This window comes from Anas acuta, chromosome 2 (genome assembly GCF_963932015.1).
Source record: "Anas acuta chromosome 2, bAnaAcu1.1, whole genome shotgun sequence".
Taxonomy (NCBI): domain Eukaryota; kingdom Metazoa; phylum Chordata; class Aves; order Anseriformes; family Anatidae; genus Anas; species Anas acuta.
In genome coordinates this window covers 9,725,279-9,749,830 of record NC_088980.1, presented here as the reverse complement: position 1 = coordinate 9,749,830, position 24,552 = coordinate 9,725,279, and the positions used below count along the sequence as shown (strand labels likewise).

Below are 24,552 nucleotides of genomic sequence, written 5' to 3'. Positions count from 1 at the left end.
AAGTGTCAAGATAACATTTGAGGGAGAAAAAGTATGGGAGTCACTTTGCACTTGGTTCTTTTTCACATTACTTAAGTATCTAAATTATTATAGGGAAACTGTGTGAGAAAGAATTTAAGATGGAGAATTAGCTCTCACTGTAGCGGGTTGTGTATGCCATTACTGTCTCATTTTGCTGGGGAGCATCACTCCCCCAGTTAAATCAATTCATGTGGGCAAGGCAGCTGACAATTTGCAACAGCATGAAATTACAGGCTGCTTCCTTCCTTCTAATGTTGTTGAGAATGCTTCTTCCAAAACAGAAAAAAAATATATATATATATAAACTGTTCTGTGAGCTTCATTGTCTTTACTTTCAGTGGAGTTCAAAAGCCTCATTTCCTTGAATATATAAAAATGTTTTATTCACATAAATACGCATTTAAAAACACATAGAACTCAACAGGCATCTTCAGGATGTTTTTGTCTTTGGCTTAGGGTAGAGGGTAGACCAGAGCACCTGCATGTTTCAGGGATTGCCAGCTGTCATTTTAGAAAACAAGGATAGATGCACACAGATTAATGCAGTTTTTAGACTACTTTTAAGTATGTCTCTGCCTAGACCAAGCTCTATCTGGCCCTAGGATTAGAAGATCATCAAAGTAACTTGGAGCTCCAAGGAATATTGGGTGAGTTCAAGCCTTAATTTGGTAGTAAATCTGCGAGGTTTCATAGCAAGTGCAAGGTGTATACAGTAATTAAGATACCATATTCTTTTAAGAGCTCGGTTGTCATTCACATGACTACAGGAAGTGGAATTGCAGCATTTGTAGACATGGGGCTAAGCCAGGTTCAACACTGGCAGCAGCACAGATGGCAGGAGTTTTTACCAAAGACACCAGGATGGGTTTCTGCAACTTGCCCAAAAGTTATTGTGGACACATCCTGGTTTTAGTACACAGATTAGCATGGGTAAGGGGGGAAAACTTGCATGTGTGTATATACCTGTTGCAATTATATTTCTAGATTATACTGTAGTTATTCCCTTAATTACACTGATGAGAAAAGTTTGAGATCGGGTAGTGTTGTGGGTGGAGAAGCAAGACCAAGATATTCCATTGACATAACTGGGAAGTAGTTTGCTTTGTCTGGATGCCCTGTGGTAGTGAAGGGAGAGGATCTCCACTTTCACAGCTTTTAAGTAATGTTTTAACAGGGAGTTGTAGTCTTGCCACTCCATCCAGCACTCAAGGGTATTTTCTTCTGCGAGACTAGAAGATATTTCATTTTTATAGCTTTCTCATACTCAAGAGTTTTGTCCAAATAAGTCACAGTGATGAAGCAAAGTTCCAGTTGTCTCCCTGTCTCTTATGGCAGTATTTGTATACTCAGAGATAAGTGGGCGCACAAGTGTTTCACTGGGTTAAGATGAACACTCAGGGTCTTGCATAGCCATACAAAACTGCCAAGAGAAACTTATGATCTCCTTTACCTCGTGGTAGGATAGGGATCCTGCTGTGTGGGAAGGAGTGCCACAGCCCACATTTACGTAGACGACCTGTTATTCCAAGGAAAGAGATGCTCCAGATGGTTTTGTGCTAACTCAATAGTCATTTCACTATTTTGGAAACCATAGATAAAATGTGTGTTTCCTGAAGGTGATGCAGTGGGAGGTTGGTAGGAGGAAATCACTACTTTGCAAGCCCATAGTTTGGAAAGACTCCCTGCAAACTGTTTCATTTCAAGACAAATGAGATATATTAAAGTTAGTGTCAGTGTAATTGTATTTGTTAATCTGGAATTATTTGTGAACAGTGAGGTAGAATATAGGAGTGATAGAGACTTTATGAGCTGCTTACAACCTCAGATACCTACTGAAATATTATATTGGGCACTTGATTCTGCAGTATTTTCTGCAGCCTGAGATGGACATACTTACTGTTACTACTGCTGTTTATTTGAGACATTTTCTGTTAGCACACACATTTGATCCACTTCTTTGTGAGCAAGTCTGCCTTTATTCACTCTTGAAAAAATACTGCAATTTCTTTCTTTGAGAATGCTGCCTTTCAACTTAAATAACCTCAGTAATTATCATGTCAATATGGTGATGTTGCTTCTGTTTTTGGGTTGGAAGCAAGCGTTGTAGTGGGCTGCAAGATGGGCACTAAAAGCAGAGGACCAGTACAGCCTGAACTGACGAGAAGAGAATTTCTCCTCCCTGCGCGTGTGAGCTGTCTGGCAAGGGAAGAGTGTAAAATAAAGTAATTATATTTGAGCTTCGGGTAGGGAGGCTTCCAGTCGCGTACAAGTCGCAGGGTATCTCCAGCTTCTGGGTCAGTGGTCCAGCCTCCAGCTGGGGCTCACTCAACCTTAACTTAAGTCTAAATGAGTGCAGCAGAACACAGTAAAAAAATCCCCTCGCTAGACAATGGGCTGGCCACCTGCCCACATGTTCCTGCCTTTTAAAAAATGCTACCCCCTCAAGACCTCCTTTCCCTCCAATATGTTGTGAAAACTGGGGTTAGATTGATGGCCTCACCACAGCTGGAGGTCGGTGAGGAGAATCAGCAGAGATTTAGTCCAAGTTCTTCCTGTAGCCATTTAACTTCAATGTAGCATCAGGCCAGGCAAAATGAGTCCTTGGGAGAATTTGCAGGGTAAAAGTGGGGTAGAAATCTGTTTCCCTCCTCTCTGAAATAACATAAAGTACTATGATAATAACTCTGCTATCGGCAGCTGAATGAAAAGCTTGCAATTACAGCACAAGGAGACCCTGACTGTGCAGAATAAAACTGTGATAATTACATCTGTCATATTTGTACTTAGTCCTCATTAAATTTCAGGAAAATCATCCAGTAGTAAATAATGTGCAATCTTTGCTTTTAAATCAGAGGTCATGAAAGTAAATGGGAATTCTGTTTTTCCTCATAGGGTGTCTGAGAGAGAAAAAAAATCCCATCAACTACATTTAAAAACTCAGTTTGCTTATTATTGAAGACACCAGACTGAGGAATGTCATTAACGTGACAGTTTGTTCAAACACAGCATACAAATTTCATCACCAAGAATAGACTCCGAAATTCATAATGGCATTCACAGCCAGATTTACTTCTTTCATTCCATTAGGGGTTTTAAAAGAAGGATTTAAAAATTGTTTTAAATTTTAATTCAAACATGAAAATGAGGACTGGTCTACCTTTTTAGTTTTAATGCTGAAATGTGATTACAAAGTTCACCAGTATCTGCTGGATACAATTTGTTTTACAACAACCTTTTTTTTTTTTTTTTTTTTTTTTTAATTTATAGATTATCTTTACTCTATAGAGTGCATTAAATAGATACATGAAGGTAGATTTTATTGGCATGATAAACACATTGAATCTGGAAACTACTCAGTACCTTGAATCCATACAAATTCTTAAGGCATTAATTAATCAGAGTTCAACTTTCTTTCCATCATGTTTAGTCTCCACTGGATCTCGTTCTGCTCTCATATGATTTAGGAATATTTCAGCCAGACACAGAAGATTTAGATCAAGGCAAATACAGTGTAACTGGGGGCACATCTCACCGAGCATTTTTCTCTGTGGCAAGTAAGGATTGGACAAGCTGATGGGGAAGGTAAAGGGCAGGAATGAATCGATGCATCATTTATGTGAGAGTCCAAAATAGTCATTGATACTCAATGCTTACAATGACACAAAACTGCTTAACAAGAATCTATATGTACAAGGATTTTCTCCCAGTATGTATTGATATTGCTGTATTTCATCAGCATTATCAGTGAAATCATGCAGTGCTAGGAACTCTATGTAAAAACTCACAAAAATTCAGGAGTCTTCAGGGAAACCATGCAAAAATAAAGCAACTGGATATTAGAGCTCTTGTAAGAAAAAATAGAGTAGTTTTGGTCTGTGGTCTGGTATTAATTTAACAAAGTTGCAACTAATTGTGATAGTGTTCTTCCCATATTTTCCTACCTTAAGATACAGCTTTAATTACAAAGAAAAAAAATTACTATAGAAAAATACAAGTTTTTATTAGTTATTTTTAGTTGTTTTGTTTGTTTGTTTGTTTGTTTGTTTTTATATTAGATGCTAACATATCTAATAGTTAGGGACTGTTTTCTGTGGTATTTCTTTTCCAACAATGAACATGAATGCTCATCCTGTTTGTTTCCATCTTTGACGGTGGCAAAATGACCAAAAATGACCACCAAAATGACCACAGTTAATTGCATGGTTAGTTGTAGTAATCCTTGATCCCTTATTCCCCTTAATACAATATTAAGGAAACCTAGATTGAAACATTATCACCAGGCTTGCCTTTGTTGTATCACTGCAGAAAATGAGAATTCATCCGTAATAAAACGGAAGTAATAATTGCACCTTTTTTTCTTGCTAAAAATGGCTGTTCCACCCAGTTCTAATGTTACTCATGTGAATTTTGTTCTTTGATAAAAAGCACATAATAAAACATAAAGGGAAAAATATTGTTATTTTTAAGCAATTGCTAGTAGGGTGATTTCTGATGAATTTTCCTAAGTCAAATATTAACAAACAGTTGATTTTTGTTTTAATAATACTTGATGGTATGGAGCCTGGTGTTCTCTATTCTTCTTGGAGAATACATTTTTTGCTTTATTTTGGTGAAGTGAGAAATCTCAGGGATTCTTGAAAGAAGGTAATGACTACTGACATAAAAAAGCTTTTTACTTGATCCTTGATTAGTTAGTTTAAAACCCATTACTGACTTTATTTCTTTATTCAAACTTTTGTTAACTTTGATAGATTAAGATGCTGTTGGTGTTCTTGGTGACCTTGAGAGAATAGAAAAGAACGTAACAAAAACATTGAAGAACTGTCCTTCACTGTTGCCTGCTCATGTTAATTTGAATGTGATCAGAGTAGTGATTTTTTACATTTTTCTCAAAATACTCAGCCTTAAAACAGTACATATAATAGAAAATTGATGAAACCAGGAATTTCATTTAATTAGTTTAATCTTTGCTCTTACTGTTGTTCAGTTAAAGATCATTTAATAGTGTGATAGGGCTTTCTGCTGCCTTCTATTTGCTCCAAGCAAGAAGAGTTTCTGCTCATGATTGTTTTCTGCACAACACAATGTGCTTGGAATGTAATAATTGTAGTTGTCTTTTGAATTATTGTTAAACTGCTGATACACTTCACTACTCTGTGCTTATTGTAATGTTTGCCACGTTCCAACAGCACCTTTGTGACAGAGGTTGATTAATGCTGAAATGCCAAGATTGTCCTATTCCTGATTTATCAGCTGAATGTTGAGAAGTATTTCTTCCATGACAGCGCAATTTGCATCATCCTTGATTTCTTCTGCCTTTGTTTTCTGGCATGTATATATACAAAAGAATTTATTTTAAGGAGAAATTCAAAGTAAACTATTATTTTTATAAAGTTGGGTGTATTCACTGTTGGTTATGTTTCCAAGTCAGGCTCTTGAGCTCACGAATAGTGAGGTGATGTCATTTTCATGTACATGCAGCTTACAGCAGTTTCTGTGGGGAGTTTTAAGTCCTTCTCAGTGCAGATCACTTTTTCTAAGCTAAGATTTTTAGTTACAGTGCAGGAAAACATTTAAGCAGATGATTAAATCCTATGGATCTCTGTGGGATTCAAAACAAAACAACAGAAATTATTTCATCCATCATAGAGCAAAATAAATTTTAAGTCTGACTTTGCTTAATCGCATTTGTTGTTGCTTTCAGTGTTTAGTTTGGTGCCTCAATTCTAAAAGGAAACAAGCAAAACAAAACAAAACAAAAAGAAAGAAAAAAAAAACATTGCCCGTTTTGAAATAGTTCCTAAGTTTTTTTCTGCTAATACTGCTTTCTGAAGAAAGTTACTTTTTGACTTTTTCCCCAGTGTCAAAATACCTGCAGTATAAAGTGTCCTGCTATCAAATTGCTTTTGTCAAAAGGCAAGGTTGAAATATGTTTTGAGCAATTGCTTGTTGTGCAGAGTTGTTTGCTGATCAGAGGAGCATCTTAATGAAGCTCAGAATAAAATGATGGTATTATAGACATTATGGTCAAGGTTTCTGATAACCATGGTGAATTAGAAGTGTAAGCTTTTATTCCAAATGGACTCAAGTGACTTCATTTTACCTGTGTTGTGTTGTCATGGAGAATTTTAATATTAAGTCTGGTTTAATTATACATCAGAAAATTAGAATCATAAAAGGGTTTTCTTCCTTTTTGCAACATTCATCATATTGTTGTTCTGTTAGAATAACTTACATCTGTTCTTTATGGTTCTTCCCTCTTTTATGTTGCACATAATTATGAGGTGCCTTCTTTTACACTGACATGTACCATCACTGAAAATTTTGATAGGCTATGAATAAATTCAGTAGATTCCTGTTAATGCAAATGTGACTCACATTCATTCTTATTCAGATCTTTACTTATAGAAGAAAATCATGTATTGAGACAAATTTTGCCTTCAGCTACATGGGTATAAGTTAACTCTCGCTGTTGTCAGTGTCACTGAGTCACAACCACACATTTGGGAGCTGAACCAGGTCTTTTTTCTTTATGTTCAAAGTTTTGTATTGCCCAGTTCAGGTTTAGAATGAGTTTGTTTGTTTTTTAATCCCATCAGCAGATCTTCTTTTTCAGCAGAATGGTTCCTATGATTTAGAACCAAGAAAGCCACCCATCACTTCAAAAACATTCATTGTAACACACTAATCCTATTTACTCTTGATGGCTTTGTTTCTTAGATTCTTTATTTTTTCTGCTCAGTGAATTTTCTGCTCCTTGAATTAAATGCTATAATTAAGGCCTTTAAGCAGAACTTCCTCTGTTGAGGCCAAATCCATGCATTTAGACAACTCAGCTAACCAGAAAAAGCCAGAAACTGAATTTGTTCCCCATTTTTGCTTTTTCTGAGTTACATGTGCCCTTGACTGGCACGGTGGAAATGGAGAACATATTTAGTTGTGTGGAGCATTCTTAACAGTCAGTGTAGAAAAATGTTTCAGATGGCTCCTAGGTTGCTATGAAACCACGAGTACTGATCTCAAATAAATGCCTTTGTCAACCACCATGAATGATCTTACGCTGCACACTGAAGACATAGGCTGTTGCTCATCATGTGTGCTGATATTCATGTGGTAGCATCAGTCTTTTGTGGAAAAAGGTCTCCTCTGAGTTTATAAATAGAAATAAAATCCTTTGCTTGCCAATGAAGGATGGAGGGGCAAAACAGTCCTTCAGGAAGTCACTTGTTAGTACCTTGGCATACTTTCTGTCTCTAACACAGCAAGGGATTTTCCTTCAAACAAATCCAGTCTGTGTTCTCTTTCCTTATTCCAGATGGACCATGACCCCCGAAACCCAGCATATATTGCCACCCAGGGCCCTCTCCCTGCTACTGTTGCTGACTTCTGGCAGGTAAGTTAAACATCTCCTTGAAAACTGAGGTTAGGTTATAAGCCATGTGTTTTTCTGTGCTTCTCAAAACATAACGAATGTAAAATCTGTTGTGCTTGAGTCTCAGAATTTGAAAAAAAACTTTGATGAAATGTCTTCCTAAAATTTAGTATTTGGATATTATATTTTATGTATGTGACAAGCCCTGTCAAAGAAGAGTTGATCTGGAAAATATATAGAAAAAAACTCAGGGTAAAGTATTCATATTTTAGTGCCAAACTTAAGGCCAGAGTCCATAATTAAACTGTTGCCAAGAACTGGATGATTTTAGATGGTCTGACCTTCTTAAGGGCATAGTCAGAATTCATTGTCATTCTCCGGATCAAAAAGGACCCAGCACAGTTTGCTGTGGATTTTTGCATGAAAATCTACTTCTCACATGCTTTGGTTCCCCAAAATGCTTAAATTTTTACACATTTTCCCTACCACATATTCTTAAGTGTTGAGTTAAAATCCTGCTGCATAAAGTTAAGTAGATCCACAAATTTTTGCAAGGCTAAAAACACTCATTACCAATGCGCAAATATGGGCTTACTTTGCTCGCAGTCGTTTTATGTGCTCATTCAGCTCTCAGATTTGGACATACACACAGGACCAGGCTAGGTGTGTGCCTACATAACAGGCTGTCTGTTTGCATGATGGGTATCTGCATTCAGTATTCCTTTGTAAGTGTAAAAGTCTGCCTGGAAGCTTATGAAAGCTGTTTATGGAGGAAGTGTTACAGCTAACTATGGCTTATTAACAACACAAGCATATGTTTTTATTTTCTGTTTTGCATTATGAATTTAGAAACTTTTGTTCTGAAGATAGAGAATATCTAAGGAAAAAATTTAGGAAAGCTGTTGTATTTTAGGAGCTTGCATTCAGTTGAAATCGTCGTATTTTGTCATCTGCATCACTTGGTCTGTGATTTTAAACTATCACCTGAGCCCTGTTAAAGACAACTTTATACGCTCTTCATAGCACAATTTCCTACCATTTCTCTGATAAATTTTCAAAAAGTTTGTTTGATTTTGAGTGTCTATATATTTAAATGCTCAATCTGAGATATTTTGGGCCGTGTTTTTAGAAGTGCAGAGCAAATGCATTCTGCTTGAAGTAAGTTGAGCAGTTGTTCCAGCCTAAATTTTCAAGTAACTTGTGATTTTTGTCTTAAATATTTGGCAATTAGACACAGTTGAGAAGACTGGTTTTTTTATTCCCTTGCTGAGTGCGTTCCTTACATCAAGCATGCTACCTGAAAATATATTTTTTAAGTTAAACATGCAAAATCAAATACCATGTTAGCTATTCTGTAATAGCGGATTTTAAATTGTGTATTTTTTCATATTTGTATATTTTTACCTCTAGCTTTTACATCTTTACATGTTGAAAAATTATACATTATCATTTTTAAAGGAAGCATTTAAAGAACAAACTTTTATGAGCATTGCTGCCAACACAGAAATCAGGATTAATCCCACCATAGTATGAAGAATATATTTTATTCTTCTCCCATTCTAATTTGAACAGTTAGGCAACATATTTGCAGAGAGAGTGACTAGAAATGAAAAGTTATTTCTTTGTTCTGTGACCCAAGCTGTTTCTGTCCAACTCCATTGTCAAAAGTCTCTCTCAACTTCTGTTCTTCATGCCATTTGTTACTTGAATTTCTTCATTTTCTTTCACTTTCTTTTTGTTCTCCTTAGCTATTTCTTCTCCCAGTAAAAATCACTCCATTGGCACCAGGTCTGCTGCTTCATGGACACTATTTGGCAATATCAGCTGCTTCCCAAGTGTGGCTATGTGTCCACTCTTCATGTGATATACTTGATATGTGATATTTTACTGGTTCTTCTATTGGTTTCCATTCAAGCGTATTTCTTACATTTATTTTGATGATGTTTGTCACTTCAAAATAACAAGCTTCCTATGTCAGATTTGACCATGACCCACTTTTCTTTGGTTGTTTTTTTTTTAAACTTCCTGCAGATCACATGTCAATATGCTGGTTCAGTTGTTATGGTTAATGTCCAGATGCAGGAGCAAAGTTTATATCCATTTTTCACCAAACAGTAGCTATTTAAGATAAAGAAAGGGAAACTTGAACTTGCTAAGGAGAATAGGGTATTAACTCCTTTCGAGGCAGAATTCTTTGATGTTCACTTGAATACAGTTTTCTGTAGTTTATACACATTGTGGTGCTGCCACCAGGGATTGTTTGAATTCAGTTATTCATTCCTGAAACATCTTCTCAGTGGTTCTCCTCCCTCTCCCTCCTCCACTCAGAACCAGCTGATACTGAGCTGTGCTTCTTTCTTCCCCTTCTGCATGCTCAGTGAAGTAGTTATCCTACTGATAGTAACAACAGCGACCGATTCCAGAGCAGAGACCTGGGATTAATCTGCTGCTCCTTGTCTAAAGGCATCATGTCATGCTTTAGCAAATCAAACAAAGACTCTTGGAGTGTGGCGTACCCTTTGCCAATATTTACTAGATCTATTGCTTTCTCTTTTTGTAGCCTTAGATCCTAGTTGCATGGTGGGCACCATCCAGTCAATTTTTCCTTGTCTGTAAGGCTACCCCAGCAAGAAACAGGTATAATTGTTTCAACTCCTGTAAACAATTCAAGCTGTTTTCTCTAAAACACTTGTCTACAAAGTATTTGTTTAGCATGAAAGCGTAGATGTAAAACAACTTTCCTGGCATTTACAGCACAGCTGATATCCATCACAAAATCTGAACTACTCCTGATCTGTCCTGACTATCTAGTTTTCATGCTAAATTCCAGACACACAGTTTCTAAATGCAGTTTGTCTTAAATTTGCATTGGATTCTTCCACCCATGAGTCATACTGTATTATACTTACTTTGTGGGTTTTACTTTGGACCAATTTTTTGTTGGTCTGATGGACCAAAGGCATGTTGGCAGGAGGTAAGGCTATGGATACTTCTGGATCTCTTTTTCCAATGTATTTGCATGCAAAAGGAACCCAGTTCCTGAGCTCCAACACTGTTCAGCAGTGCCTGCTCTTCTTCATGTCTGTGTTTTCTGCATGATCATGTGGTCACATTCATTATCTCTATTTAAGACCGAACAGATTATTTAGTTTTGGATAGTCTTTTTTCCTGTTTTTATTGGCAGGCCCATCTACAACCAGTTATGTTGATCCAGTGCCCAGTATTTTTGTGCAAGTGCTGTTAGACACTCAGTAATCAAACTCCCATTTACTACTTTCACGTTGCCGGGATCTGAATGAAGATAGTGTCTTCTCTGTCTTCCAGGCAAAAATCTTTCCTAAATCATTGCTGATGCTTTACCCAAGCTCATCCTGTTTAGCATTCTTACTCCTGATGAACAGATCCATACCTAGTACCCCTGTGGGACAGGAGAGGGACCAGTTTCAGTCTTCTCACTAGTGATCACTTCTTGAAAGATAATGTCCTTTTTGGTAATGTGAGGAAGAACAGCAGGTATTGTTCTTCAGTCCCATCTCACTTAGGCCATTAGAGCTGGTGATTAGATTCAACATTTTCTGTACATTTCTCTTCATTTGGGTTTTAATGTTAGTCTGAGAAGGATTAGCTTGCTGGAATTTTTTCTTTCAAAGATGCAGTCTCTGAGCTGGAGATAGTCCAAATTCTTGTACATAGATCATTTTCAAATAGTTTTCAAACCAACTTTATTTATGTTGTAAAAAATAATAGTGCTAAAGAAAAAGACATGGGTCTTAGTGTGGCTTTTACAATGCTTTAAGGCCATTTCCAGGCATCAGACTTGCACAGTTGTCTGCCCCTGTGTTCCAGTTCTCTTCTCCAACCCTTTATATCTTTGCCATAGCTCTTATCAGCCAGCAAGCCCCAAGTTAGTTCCAACTTTTCTGGTTTACCTTTTTCTTTGAAAACTTTCTTGCCTGCAGCAGATGTGTTGTCAGTCACCTCATTGATCTGTTTTGCCACAGGGCTTCCTAATCTGTCTGGTTACTCTGTGTTTGCGGCTCAAGCAGAGATTTCATCTCTGACTGCATGTCATCTCTTAGACTGCTCTGGAAATTTTCCAGCCACTACTTTAATTAATTTTGAAAAGCCTCCAGCTGATTTAGGTCTTCTTTTAATTTCATCTGGTCTTGTTTTCATCTCTTTTTACCAATTACTATTTGTGAGAGATACTTCCTTCATTGATTCTATTTTGGTTCAGTGGGAATTCCACCTCACAGTTCCCTTTCTTGAAAACTGGATGCCTCTTCTCACATGGTATTAATCCATTTTTACCTGAGTGGTTAAACAATTTGCCAGGTCTGTGTGTTGTTTTCTTCTCAGCTGGAAAGAGAATTCATCATCAGGACAGGGTTTTGCTTTGATATAGTTCCATTTTATTTACAAAGAAAGTATGGAGTTTTATTTCCTTGAACAGAAACAGAATCAAATAACAAGCAATGAATTCTTTTTTTTTTTTTCTTCTTTCGCAAACCTCTTTCACCCAGTATTTTACCCCCAACTTCTCTTTCAGCTTTTTTTCTACCATGATCACAATGCTAGGTTGTCGAGCGGTCCTGGTGATTTCTTTATTCCTTTTACATGTTTTTTTTTTTTTCTGCTTATCTTGATTAATCATCTTGCCTTGATTAATGCCTCTCTCTCTGCATTAAGCATATCAGTTTCTAGAAAAACTCATGGGTCCACATGCTTCACATTTCTCTTGTTTTTGATGATAACTTCTGTAATTTCAGTTATCAAGCTCCATAAAAGAGCTTGCTTGTTTCTTGCATTTATCTTGAATGAAAGGTGATGATTTTGTCCAGCAGCTTCAGTGAGATTTCACTGAGCTCTTTCACATAACACTATTAAAATTCAACATCTCTTTGAACATAATTCAAAAGAAAGAGGACGTAGAACATTTCTGATCTATAACAAGTTTTCGCAGCAGGAGTTCCATGTTGTGAATAATTCTGGAGGCATAAAATTTTATTATTTTCCATATGTGCTGGGTTATAATTCCATGAAGTATTTGACATGAAGTACATGCCTTAACTTTTAAAGCATTCTAAGAAGACTAGGGATGATAATATGCAAGAAACGGTTCCTTGGAGTTAGAATATTTAGAGCCAACTGTCCTTACACGAAAGAAATGTTCTTAATTATGCCAGTTTTATAAACTGCATATCTGTTAAAGTTCATTGTCTGAAAATGGAGGTTTCTGTAGGAGTCCATAAGCTTTTCCCGCTGGAAAATACAGTCTTATTCTCCCTTTAGAACTGCTAGTACCCACCTTATGCTTTGCTTTTATTAATCATTTGCCCTTCAGCCTTTTATTAAACATTTGCCCTTCCTCTTCTTGGAGGGAAGCGCAGTTTCACTACTTTTTTTTTTTTTCTTTTTTTTTTTTTATTTTACCATAGTAGGTGAAATAGAGGGAGGGATGAAGCAGTTCCTGCCAAGTGGCCTCGTAATTTCCCTGGAAAATCAAATCAAGTATGATATATATTTACATAAGTATTTGTTGTCTTTCTTTGATTTCCTATGTTCATGACCAACATAATTAACAAAGTATATGAACATCGTATGACTTCTATGGAAGGAACAGAGAAATACAATTCTCCTTATTTGACAGAGAAACAAAAGGGTTCAAAGGACCTACAACAATGAGCCATCGGATTAAATGCAGTCAACAATTATAATTTGGACTAGGAAATCCCCAGCCTTTTTACCTGAAAAGATCTGTAGCTCAGGCTAGATATTTCTCCCAGTGCCTTAATCCCCCTGGAGGGTCCAGTCTGACTGGAGTCTTGGAGCAGGTACCACACGTGAACAGCACTGAATCCATTACAGCACCAGGAGGACAGACTGCAGGTGTTGACCCTTTGAACTTAGGATGCTCTTCCAGGATATGAAAAAGAGCTTCATCTGACATGTTTTGAATCAAATACATGATTTTCATTACCCCATCTTTCCTTCACTACTCACCAATACATGAAATATTCTTGAAATTGAGATCTTCGCTCTTCTTGTTAAAGACACACTATTGCCAACTGCAGCAGAGGTTTGTGCTGTTGTGACTGGGGCCTCCAGCTGGGCATGGTGAGACCTCATCTCTGCTCCTTTGATTATTTTCTATTTTTATTGCAAGACTATTAAATGTAAATTGCAGAAAGAGTCCCAGGAGTAAAGACCAAAGCCCTGATCTGAGCCATGGAATTCCGTTGCCATTTAATTTTCATTGCCCCCTATTCTGCTTTTCTAAATCTAAAACTATTTTATAGTATTTTTTTCTACCCGTATTCAATATATTGTCAGAGTCAGTTCAAAATTTGTCTGTCGTTTTACTCCCAGATCACACCAGCATGTAAAGAACCCAATTCCTGAATTTCAGACTTGAGGACTTGATAAATGTTTGCATGTCTGTTTGGCACCATTTGCTTTTCTTTTCCAATTTTGCAATTCAGAAAAACAAATACAAAATACTGACAGTTGATTGTTTCCTGTGTTAAAAAAGATTAGTCATCAGTGCTCTCCAAAGGCAAATCCCCATGGACAAAAGACCATGTGGCTGTAGCTGAATGAGTCTCCTTGCAAAATTGGTGTTCCAAGCCCATGGGTTGAGTAAGAGCAACTGTACCAAACTCTGCTCTGATTGCTGGTTTCTGTGCTCCCAGTTCAGCATGTTTTGTGAATGCTGAAATTAATTTTCAGACTAGATTATTTTTCTCCATTTTGTTCATCTGTGCAGAACACAAGGCTTTCAAGCAGTCTTGATTCCCAAGTTTTATTTTCCTTGCCTGGAACAGGACTTCCTGCATGTCTAATCAGTTTTCACCTTCAGAAAGAAAAGCAGATGAAAAGAGAAACAGAGCAATTCAATGTGTAAAATATGCATATTTTAATTTAATAAAAGAAAAACAGCAAGGGAGAGGGAGGCACAGAACAGTAGCCCCTAGAGCTCTAGTAACTTATCAAGCCATGTGAAATAAATATTGCATTAGGAATTCCATAGGCGTTCTGTGTAGGAGTGTGCATTTACCATGCTCACTTCTAATTAAGGCTTAGGTCAGAGAAGGTAATTAGAAGTGGTCCTTTTAAAAATATTGTCCCTTTAATTTTGGGGTTCCACCTCTCCAATACTAAAGTGAAAAGCTAATTTATGGAAGTTTTGGTGAGACTGTCCCCTTTTAATGTGGTTTTGTCAGCACTGCAATACTAAACAGAGTATTTAAATTATTTAATAATAAAGCTTGAGTTATCCATCTACTGAGAAGAATAAGAGCAGTTCATGTCTCTCAGAGACAACAGAAGGTACAGCAACACATGCAGTCGTCTTGAGTCTGCCTTCCTCATTGACTTCCAAAGAAGGGTTGTTGCAGCAGCAGGAGCATAATGCATGCAGCCAGCCTGACTGCCACCTGCTTATATATGATCTTCTCTGAAGTCATCACTGCTGCAGTGTGGCTGCTCCTGGCCAGACTGAGGAAAGCTCTGAGTCATAGCTCCTGAATTCAACTTCAACATGGAGTACTGTTTTCATGCGGTGTATGGAATGATTTCCATTCGCTTCATGTTTTAAAATGTCCTTTTAACTGTAATTTCTAATTAAACATAAAATGTATAGCTAATTTTTAAAACTATGGATTTTCTTGGTCGTCTTGCACACATATGACTCTGCAAACAGACACTGATTTTGTCGGATTTGACCCATTTCACATCAAAAGGCTAAGCTATCGTCAACCAAAATATTTTGCAAAAAGCTTGTTTTGCAAGCAACCAAAATTCTAAATCCCCCAAAATATTTTTTTAAGTTAAAAGCTCCCCACTTTTCTTTTAAACTAATTAAAATGTTGAGGTTTATTTTTAAAATATTCCAGAAAATACCATTTTCTGACCGTCTCAATACAACATTTTCTATTTCCAGTGGAAAACTTGAAAGAAATTACAGTTGAGATGTGTAATAGGATGCGTACAATCTGATCCTGTAAGTGGTAATACCTTACTTGTTGCAGTTTTAGGAATTGTGTTTATTTTTGTTGATTTTTGATCGCCATTAGGAATTAGAATTTGTTTGTTTGTTTTCCGCTTTTCCAAACAGTTACATTTACCAACTATTTGGGAAACTTAAAAGACAGAGAAGGTAGATTCTTCAGTTTACTGGAGATCTCTTTCAGAATGCAGCTGGTGTGATTAGCCTGTTATTTTTAGTGAACAGGCTGGATTTAACCGATTTTCCTAGTTATTTTCTACTTTTAAATCATCACATTTTAGAAACTTCTCCACCAGTCCCTGTCAAAAGAACAGCATCTGATTGGAACACATATCTTATCATTTCCCTATCACTAAAACAAAGAAGAAAATGGCTGAAAAGGGGTTTTGGGGTGGATCCGTAATTATAAAAAGAAGTTTCAAAATGATCAAGTGTCTGACAAAAATAAGAGGATTCATATCAACTATTTTATTTACAAGCTAGTAAACAACAGAATTTGTAAATATGCATACAAGCTTTAAAAAATGCTTGTTTTATAGGATTTGTGGCAGTTGTAGCACTGATTCTATTTGTGCCTTTATTTTTTTCCTTATTTGAAAAAGCAGTTCTGTGCTCCTTTACAAGTAATTCATACTAAATTTAATTCTTTCCAATGCAGAAGTCCTTTGTATGGGACTGGCATGCTCGATAGCCACAGCATGAGGTCTCTCCATGTGGTGGGTTTCATCAACAGGGAATCCTGCGGATGTCAAATGCACTGCTCATCTTTGGGTTGCAGGATTCAGCCTTTAATTTGCAATAAATGGAAAGGGATGGTGTTATTCTTGTCTAAGGAATGTTTTGAGAATGATGCATACAGCAGAACCTCATTAAAGATAATTAACATGGCATATAGGCTGAAGGTAGACATGTCACACAATTATACAGTTTTCCCTTTTCCACAAAGCATGCACTGCAAAGCTCTGTAGTTAGCTCTTACGCGTAACTCAGACTTTATCACTTTCATTCAGAAGATTCCATTCCACGTTCTTTTCCTCCAAGTATTGCCATAAATTACAAACATGAAGCTGCCTATGCAAAGTGATCTAGAGAAGTTTAGTTTTATATGGTTATTTGCCTAACAGTAGTTAACGCTTAGAGCCTAAGGCTTAATTTTGATAGGCTCTACACAAATACCTAAAAAGAAAAGCCTCTGCGCAGAGGACCTTACTTTCTATTTAATTTTGTATCATATACAATAGCTTACTTTCAACTGTGGAAGCATATAAAGTTCAGAATTATGTGAATTATTGTGAATTTGTGTCTGAACCTCCTTGTTTCTTCTCTGAGCCCAGACAAAATGTCACTTTGGTAACCAAAGGCACTTCCCCAGAAGCTGTACTGGTGCTGTGCAGACCAAGGCTGTGCTACCTGCTCCTCCAGTACAGGGACGCACTGGCTGAGGCCACCTCCTAGCACACGGCCCTTTCTGCACACTGGGCACAGCAAAGTGTTGGGTGTTGGGACCTGAAGTGCCTGAACCCATCACCAAGTTAAAGATGCGGTGATGAACTGGCCACAGTATAAAACTGTGAGCTGCCTCTGACTTACCCCTCTTCTGCTTTATTTGGCTAGAAATACAGATAACATCCCCATGGTCTAATGCTTAAATTATTAAGGAAACAAATAAGAGTGGTAGTCCTCAAGTCGCAGCCTGTGAGTCTTAGTAAAGATCCCGTCTCAATGGTAAGCACACGAGATGCGGTGACAATTGCTTGTAACAGGGGTGATGCCACTACATTGTATTGCCTTCTTGATTTAGTAGATTTGACTTCTACATTTTCGCGCTATGACCTAAAAGAAATATTATACCCCGGAGTAACTTTGAAATTGTTTGTTTAAATTAACTTTCATTTGGATTTATGCTTAATGAAATCTTCAGAGATGCAGACAGCCCCTCTCTAATGAAATGCTGTATCTTTGAACCAATGAACAGGGCTGCCAAACTGTAAGGATTCCTCTCTAAACGAGTGGGCTTTTATAATGTTACACTTGGGTGGCACAAGCAGAGTGCTAGATGATTAGTTTATGGTCTAGATCATTGTATTTTTATTACACTCATAAAAACTGTGTTTCTCCTCATTTTCGTAATGGCTTCAATGAGCTTCTATACCTTCTAGAGGCACATTAAATCGTTATGTGATGAAAGTACTGATTTAGTGGGGCTAGTTTTAAAGTAAGATACATGTTTTGAATTCTGATCTTAGTCTGATTGCTAACTAAAAAAGGTGAAACTATGATAGAATGAATGAAAACCAATTCATCTTCCTTACATACAAAGAAGGTTGCCAGCTGCGGTCTAAAACAAATGCAAAGACAAAAAAAAAAAGATACAAATGATAAATCTACATCTGTCTTAAAAAATAAATTATCTATCAATTTATAGCATTTTTTGGTGTTTTTGCAGTATTGTCAGTTTTTAACAGGAGGATGGGCGGATTACAGATAGTTTGATTTGAAAAATCTTTTCAAGGGAAAAAAAGAAAAAAAAAGAAGGGTTTTTCTATTCCTTATATCCAACTACAATTTCTTTCCTCAGTTCTATCTATATAAATTATAAATAGCCCTATTCTGTGCAAACCCTAGATTAATTTCTCTAAATAATTCTAAGCTTTTTTAAAAGTTGTTTCAATTATGTTACAAAATGGAAAAGAAAAGAAAAAAAAAAGGCAAAGAAAAATGCTATTTGTTTCTATATATGCAAGCTGTTCTTAAAAGAGAAGACAACATCATTATCCATGAATAGGAAACCTTTTATTTGATATGTAATTAAAAAAAATAATCCTTGAATTGAATGTATCATCTCGTCTTTGCACAGTTTAGACAAAGGCCTTTTTTGTTTACAAAATTTACATGTCAATACAGTTGCTTATAAATATTTCTGTGAAATAAACATAACCCTTCACAAAAAGAGTAGTTTATTCTTCATTCAGTAATTTTATATGCTAGCAAAAAGACAATGAAAGTTGTATGCAAATATAACATCAATGTACAGCATAATAATAACAGTTTTTAGTCATTATGCTGTTTGGTATTAATTCATAGGAGCCTTTTTGTTCAGCCATGGGCTGTGTTTGGAAGGGAGATGCACCAGACCAGAGTATCTCTGCTTGTTCTGCTGTTTGTGTGAGGCATCCACAGATCTTTTAGCTGAGGATGTGTTGGATTCCTGTATCCTGGACCATGGCTAGTCTAAATTGTTAGGCGATTGTGCTGATAGTGAAGATACAAGAGTTTCCTTCTGTTCCTGCTATACCTGTGCTCTTGACAGTGCACAGTCTGCAGCATGGGTTGGACTTCCCTTGTAGCTCCAGAAAATGAGAAAAAAATAAAATGAAAAATAAAAAGAGGGAAGAGGAGTGCGGGAGAGGGAGAAAATGAAAGAAAAAGAATAAAATCAATGAAAAAGAAAAGGGGAAGGAAGGAAGGAAGGAAGGAAGGAAGGAAGGAAGGAAGGAAGGAAGGAAGGAAGGAAGGAAGGAAGGAAGGAAGGAAGGAAGGAAGGAAGGAAGGAAGGAAGGAAGGAAGGAAGGAAGGAAAAGAGAAAGAGAGAGAAAGAAAAAAAAAGAGAGAGAAAGAAAGAGAGAAAGAGAGAGAAGGAAGGAAGGAAGGAAAGAAAGAAAAAAGAGAAAAAAAGAAAGAGAAAAGAGAAAAGAGAAAAGAGAGAAGAGAAAAGAAAGAAAGAAAGAAAGAAAGAAAGAAAGAAAGAAAGAAAGAAAGAAAGAAAGAAAGAAAGAAAGAAAGAAAGAAAGAAAGAAAGAAAGAAAGAAAGAAAGAAAGAAAGAAAAAAAAAAAGCAATGCACATTTGCAGCAAAGCTTTTGTAATTGTGTCTTTGTTGTTCAGGTGCAACTTTTATGATTCTTTCAGCAATGCAGCGGTTTTGTAGCTTTTGCTTTGTGGCACACTGTAAAGAGAAACAAGACTGAAGGTACAAACGGGTTTCAGCAAATGCAACTTTAGCAGGTCAATATGCTCTTAGTGGTGTGTCCATGCTCCTTTAGTGTTTAGTATCAAACACCACATAGCTGTGTGTTTTGCAAGCATTGTTCAGTATTTCCTTTGTGGATCTGAAAGTTTGACAGAAAAGCAGCTGAACAAAGTACCGAGAAAAAGGAGAGATTTTGTAGAAGATACAAATTGAAATTGCTGGAAATTCTTTAATATTTCATGGACGCCTGCAAAATATGGTGCCAGTTTATTCAGGGATTTGAAAGCAGCTGCAGAGTAAAAGTGTCTAATGAAAATGAAATAAATTTCCTGTGAATGGAATAAATTTTGATTGTGTGTCTGAGTGCAGTAATTATACATGTCACGCAGTAATTAGGCAGTCACAATGTGGCCACGGTGTCTTTCTTTGTCTGCAGATGGTCTGGGAGAACGGCTGTGTCGTTATTGTCATGCTGACACCCCTCGCGGAAAACGGAGTCAAGCAGTGCTACCACTATTGGCCAGACGAAGGGTCAAACCTCTACCACATCTACGAGGTACCTAAACAAAACGCCGGGTTGTAAACGTGACAGGAAGGGTATGGCTCGATTTCATACGGGGCAAAATGCTGTTTCAGCTAATCTGAGCTGTACATTGAGTTGAGGTCTCTTAAATCCCCTTGGTGTGTCTTTGAGTAGTTTTAGATTTGTGGGAAATTTGGGCGTCGTTTCCGTTACCCGGTAGTTTGCGCTGGGTAAAATCTAGTAAATAATGAGCCAAGTGGTGCCGGGAAAAAAAAAGACAATGATTTTGTCTTTAAAATGTTTTTGCAAATGGTTGAAATATAAAAGCACATGTTTATATTTTATAGGAAATTAGTATTTTTAAAACTAGTGAATTTTGCCCTAGGAAAGCCATATGCATATGTTTGTGGAAAAGCCTCTGTATAGCTTTAGTAATTAATGCTATTTTTACCTCTTGCCTCAGTCACAACAATAAATACAGATTTTTATTTTCTGCTTTGCATTGCTACCCCAAAATACCATATCATCAGTTTTCTGGAAGTGTAACCTTGAGAATGGCTGTCATGTTTTTCCAGTTGTCTGGCTGACCAGAGGAAGAAAATAACAACACAATGCCAAATATGAGTAGGAAAACGTGAAGAAATATTGTCATTTAAACCAACATGTGAAAAAAATTTTCTATCTGAAAAAACTAACTCTGCAAATAAGCTGCATTTTTATGTTTATTTTTCTATGTGGGTGAAAAATTTGACTTTTAACTTCTCATGTGAATTCCTGTGAGATTTTTAAGATCACTCAGATGTGGCCTGAGCAATGCTTTGTGGGCATCTTCGTGTGAAAAGCACCTGGCAGTCTGATGTATATGATGTTACATGAATACAAAAGGCATGGCCACAGCATCAGGTTTCAATTTAGTGATTTTTTTTTTCTTTTCCATTAAAATTGACAGTAATTTTTTAATATTTTTAATGAAATAGGAGTGGCAGCAAACCCCTTCCTGACAACAACATTCATTGCTAAATAAAAAAAATATTTTCACCTCACTGGCCAATTTGCTAATAAAATTAGCAACTTCCTTCATCCAAAACAACTCACACCTGCAATTCTGAAGATGCAAGCAAAATCCCTGATCCCCATTTATTCTCTGTGGTGTAGGTAAACCTTGTTTCTGAGCACATCTGGTGTGAGGATTTCCTAGTGAGGAGCTTCTACTTGAAGAACCTGCAGACGAATGAGACCCGCACGGTGACACAGTTCCATTTCCTCAGCTGGAACGATCAGAGAGTTCCTGCTTCCACGAGATCACTTCTGGATTTCCGCAGGTAAAGCACAAAGTATGGCAGTTTATTTAAGACGATCCAAATCTGAGGAACTAAACTTGAACTGTCTGTACTTCTAGTAGTGCTTTAAGTAATTCTGTTTTGAAAGAGTGCCCTCAGCCTGTGATGCTGCAATGATAAACTAACATAAAAATCTACAATAGATTGATTTTTGGTGTTGCCTCACAAATAGACACACTCACTTCCTATTTAGAGATTGATGCCTTCTTTCCTTTGTACAGCTCTTCAGTGCTTCTGTATTTCTTTGTTTTCCAAGTATTTAGCCATCTGCAACTTCCAAGCCTTTTCTGTGGCTCCCCTATGATCCTTATCACAGGAATCTCACAAATAAATTATGTAGTATCAACACACTTTAAAAAAAAAGTCACAATGGAGTCATATGGCAATAACGGCATTCCCATGGTAGTGTTTGCTTGTGAGGATCAAGCAGTGAAGCTTCTAGACATTTTTGACTGAAGAAAGGTGGAGATTTGAGAAAGCAGATGAAAATGTTGACAAAGCATGCCCTCTGGAATTTTAAAGGAAGTCAGCGTGGCTCTAAAATAGAAACATACAAAGGCAAAACCTGTGAAAGTCCTTGTCACCTTCTCTAATGTTTGCTGTGTCTATCTAAATTTTAATTTGAAAATTAAAGCCATGCATGATAAATACTGGAGTGAAATAATCTTTTCTTGATTGCAAACCGTGCCCAGTGCATCGCGTGTAGGTGTTAGCATGTACCAGCTAATCCACAGCGATGCGCTTATGACTAATGAAAAGAATCTCCAGGAGGTTTGGGGAGTTGGTTCTCAATCCACAAGCGGCCTCGGGGATCTCCTATTTTCCTCTCCGTGCTACAATATTATCCACAGCCCCCTGAAGTGATTATACAGGGCTCAGTGCTCAAAAGGTCCAAACTTGTTTCTTTCAGTAAGCGCTCGGAGCTCTGGCTGATGCTGGTAGGAGTTACGCATCGGCACCCGAGGGGAGAAGCTGGCTTATGTCCAATGGGAGCTGGCTGCACAGTTGTCTGTTGGCAATATTTTACCCTTAAAAACTGAGGGCTAAATGCCACTCTTTATCCATCAGTGTTCTTGTATGTATAGCAAGGGTTTTTCAGAGCAGAGAATCATCTCATGCATTACAGGTCAAGTGATAGAGTGCAGCAGTCGCTGTGAACTGGGGCAAGGTAAGAACATCTGGACGTGCTCCAGGGTCACACCACAAAAGCAATAGCAGAGGAAGGAAGCAGGGCCATAGGATGGAGGATGAAACTGAATTTACAATGGTTCTCTGGGTTCAAATACAGATTTTAATGTGATTTTTTACGTTGATTTTCCTGTGCTTTTGGCACTGTGGAAGTTGCCTGTAGTGAATTTTTGTGGTGAAAATGCTGAATGAGTTGCACTAAGCCATGCAAGGCTGCAGCACTGGTGCAACCCAGCATCCAATTCTACCCCTTCTGAATTTAGTGGGAAATTTGCTATCATTTCTAACTAGGCTACAAATCAGCTAGGACATCTGAAACTTGGAGCACCAAAGCTCCTATTTGGTTCAATGAGACTCAAGGTCCATGCATGAGCTGCAGGACTAGGTCTAGAGTAGATCATAGTTCACATCACCAGGAACGTGCTGCTTAGTGACACTGTGCGAGCGTGAAATAGCCTCATTGAAGAAGTGTTGTGCGATACTTTGAAAAAGCAAAATTATAACTAGATGAGAAAAGTAGCTGAGCTGCCATTCTTTCCATTTAAAGCAAGTATGGGAATGAACCTGTTAAGATTTAATTGAATTCTGAGTGTTCCTTTAATATGTATTCACAGTCCAGCGTAGGGTACCGTAATCATTTGCTATGTGCAGATTTTGTACGATGAACTCATAATACTGAATGCATAGTAAAATTCCTTCTGAAAAGGAATTTTGGCATGCACTATGGCTGGTCTATGAATCTCAGTTTTCTTGGTCATCTAATTTTGCTGTTTATTTAAGGACAAAAAAAAAAAAAAAGGAATGTATTTGGAATTCATTTATACAATACATCTTTTGCACCTGAAGCTTCCTATTTAAAGTATGAGCTCTGCTGGATTACGACAGCTGAGTCATAAAGCCCCCTGAATGTCTGACAGCACTGCCATACTTGTAGTAAGGTGGTGCTAGGAAGGGGCTGCTCTCATTTCTTTTAATCTATCTATGTTTTTATGTGCATTCAGTGTGTTTGTATATATATATGGATATGTGTGTATATTTATATATTCACATACATATATGAAATTAAGCATATACATAACCAACCCTCTATTTTTTATAATTCATCACCAAGAAAAATTGGATTCCCAAAATTACCTTGCCCAGAGTCTGTGGGAATATGGACCTTATAATTTTTATTCAAGGAAATTTTTCAAGTCTCTTTGAAAACTGAAAGCTTACATTTCTCTTACTGTGTATCAGACAGTGTTTTAGTATTTAGCAGATGCATTAAACCTTGAGGAATAATCTATCACACTTTCATAATGTAGGTATAAATTGCCAAAAAGAGATTATTCTACGTATTTCAAAAATCTGTGCCAAAGCCAGTCCCTGAGAGGTGAGGCTACTACAGAAATCACTGGTCAGTTTTAAATGCTTCTGGAGTCCTAATTTCATTTTGAACAATAGACCAATCATTATTGCTCTGGACTAGCTTGTTAGTCATGCACTGATATGTGTAATTAAATATTTCTTGAGCCCAGAGGGAGCACATTTACACTTTAAAGAGGGACTGCTAAGCTAAAAGATAATTAGCATCACATGTGAGGGCTTTGCTTAAAATATATATCTATTATGCTATCACTTCTTGCTGTGTGCAATGGCATTTACTAACACTGCTCACTTTAAAAATGGACAAATTCTTATTTTGCCAGCTAATTAGCGGTTGCCAGTGTCATTTTTGTGATGTTGCAGCTAGTAATATGAGCCCAGTTGCATAGTCACAAAAGTGATCATTGGAAACTGTGACTCTGCTGCAGGGACAATGTGGGAAACCCCTTTTCTGAGCCTCTAACGACCTCTGACCTTTGCTTGCTGATGGTTTGCATGATGATTTCTTTTTCACTCAATGAGCCAAGGGTTGGTTTGTATTACTAATCATTCTTTCTAAGTTAATTCTTCCTGTATATGTTTATATATATATTATATATATTTTCTTCAACATTCAAGAACTTTGCTTACTGATGAATTTTCAGCTCACTCTCATTAGCCAGAACTAAGAATGACATGAAACGTTGCTGCACTTCTAAATACTTTCATAAACTATATGTAGACAAAACTATGAACCAGCTGTATTGAAACCCTTTGTTTTACT

The 24,552-nt window shown here is 37.1% G+C and overlaps 1 protein-coding gene across 2 annotated transcripts in view; it reads left to right on the top strand.

Moving 5' to 3' along the window:
• Positions 1-24,552, top strand: part of PTPRN2 (protein tyrosine phosphatase receptor type N2) — a 644,732-nt gene that overhangs the window by 591,025 nt on the left and 29,155 nt on the right. For both annotated transcript variants that reach the window (XM_068673455.1, XM_068673456.1), the window contains exons 17-19: positions 7,337-7,414; positions 19,807-19,926; positions 21,049-21,215. In XM_068673455.1, the coding sequence (XP_068529556.1) occupies positions 7,337-7,414; positions 19,807-19,926; positions 21,049-21,215 (365 nt within the window). The remainder of the gene's footprint in view (positions 1-7,336; positions 7,415-19,806; positions 19,927-21,048; positions 21,216-24,552) is intronic.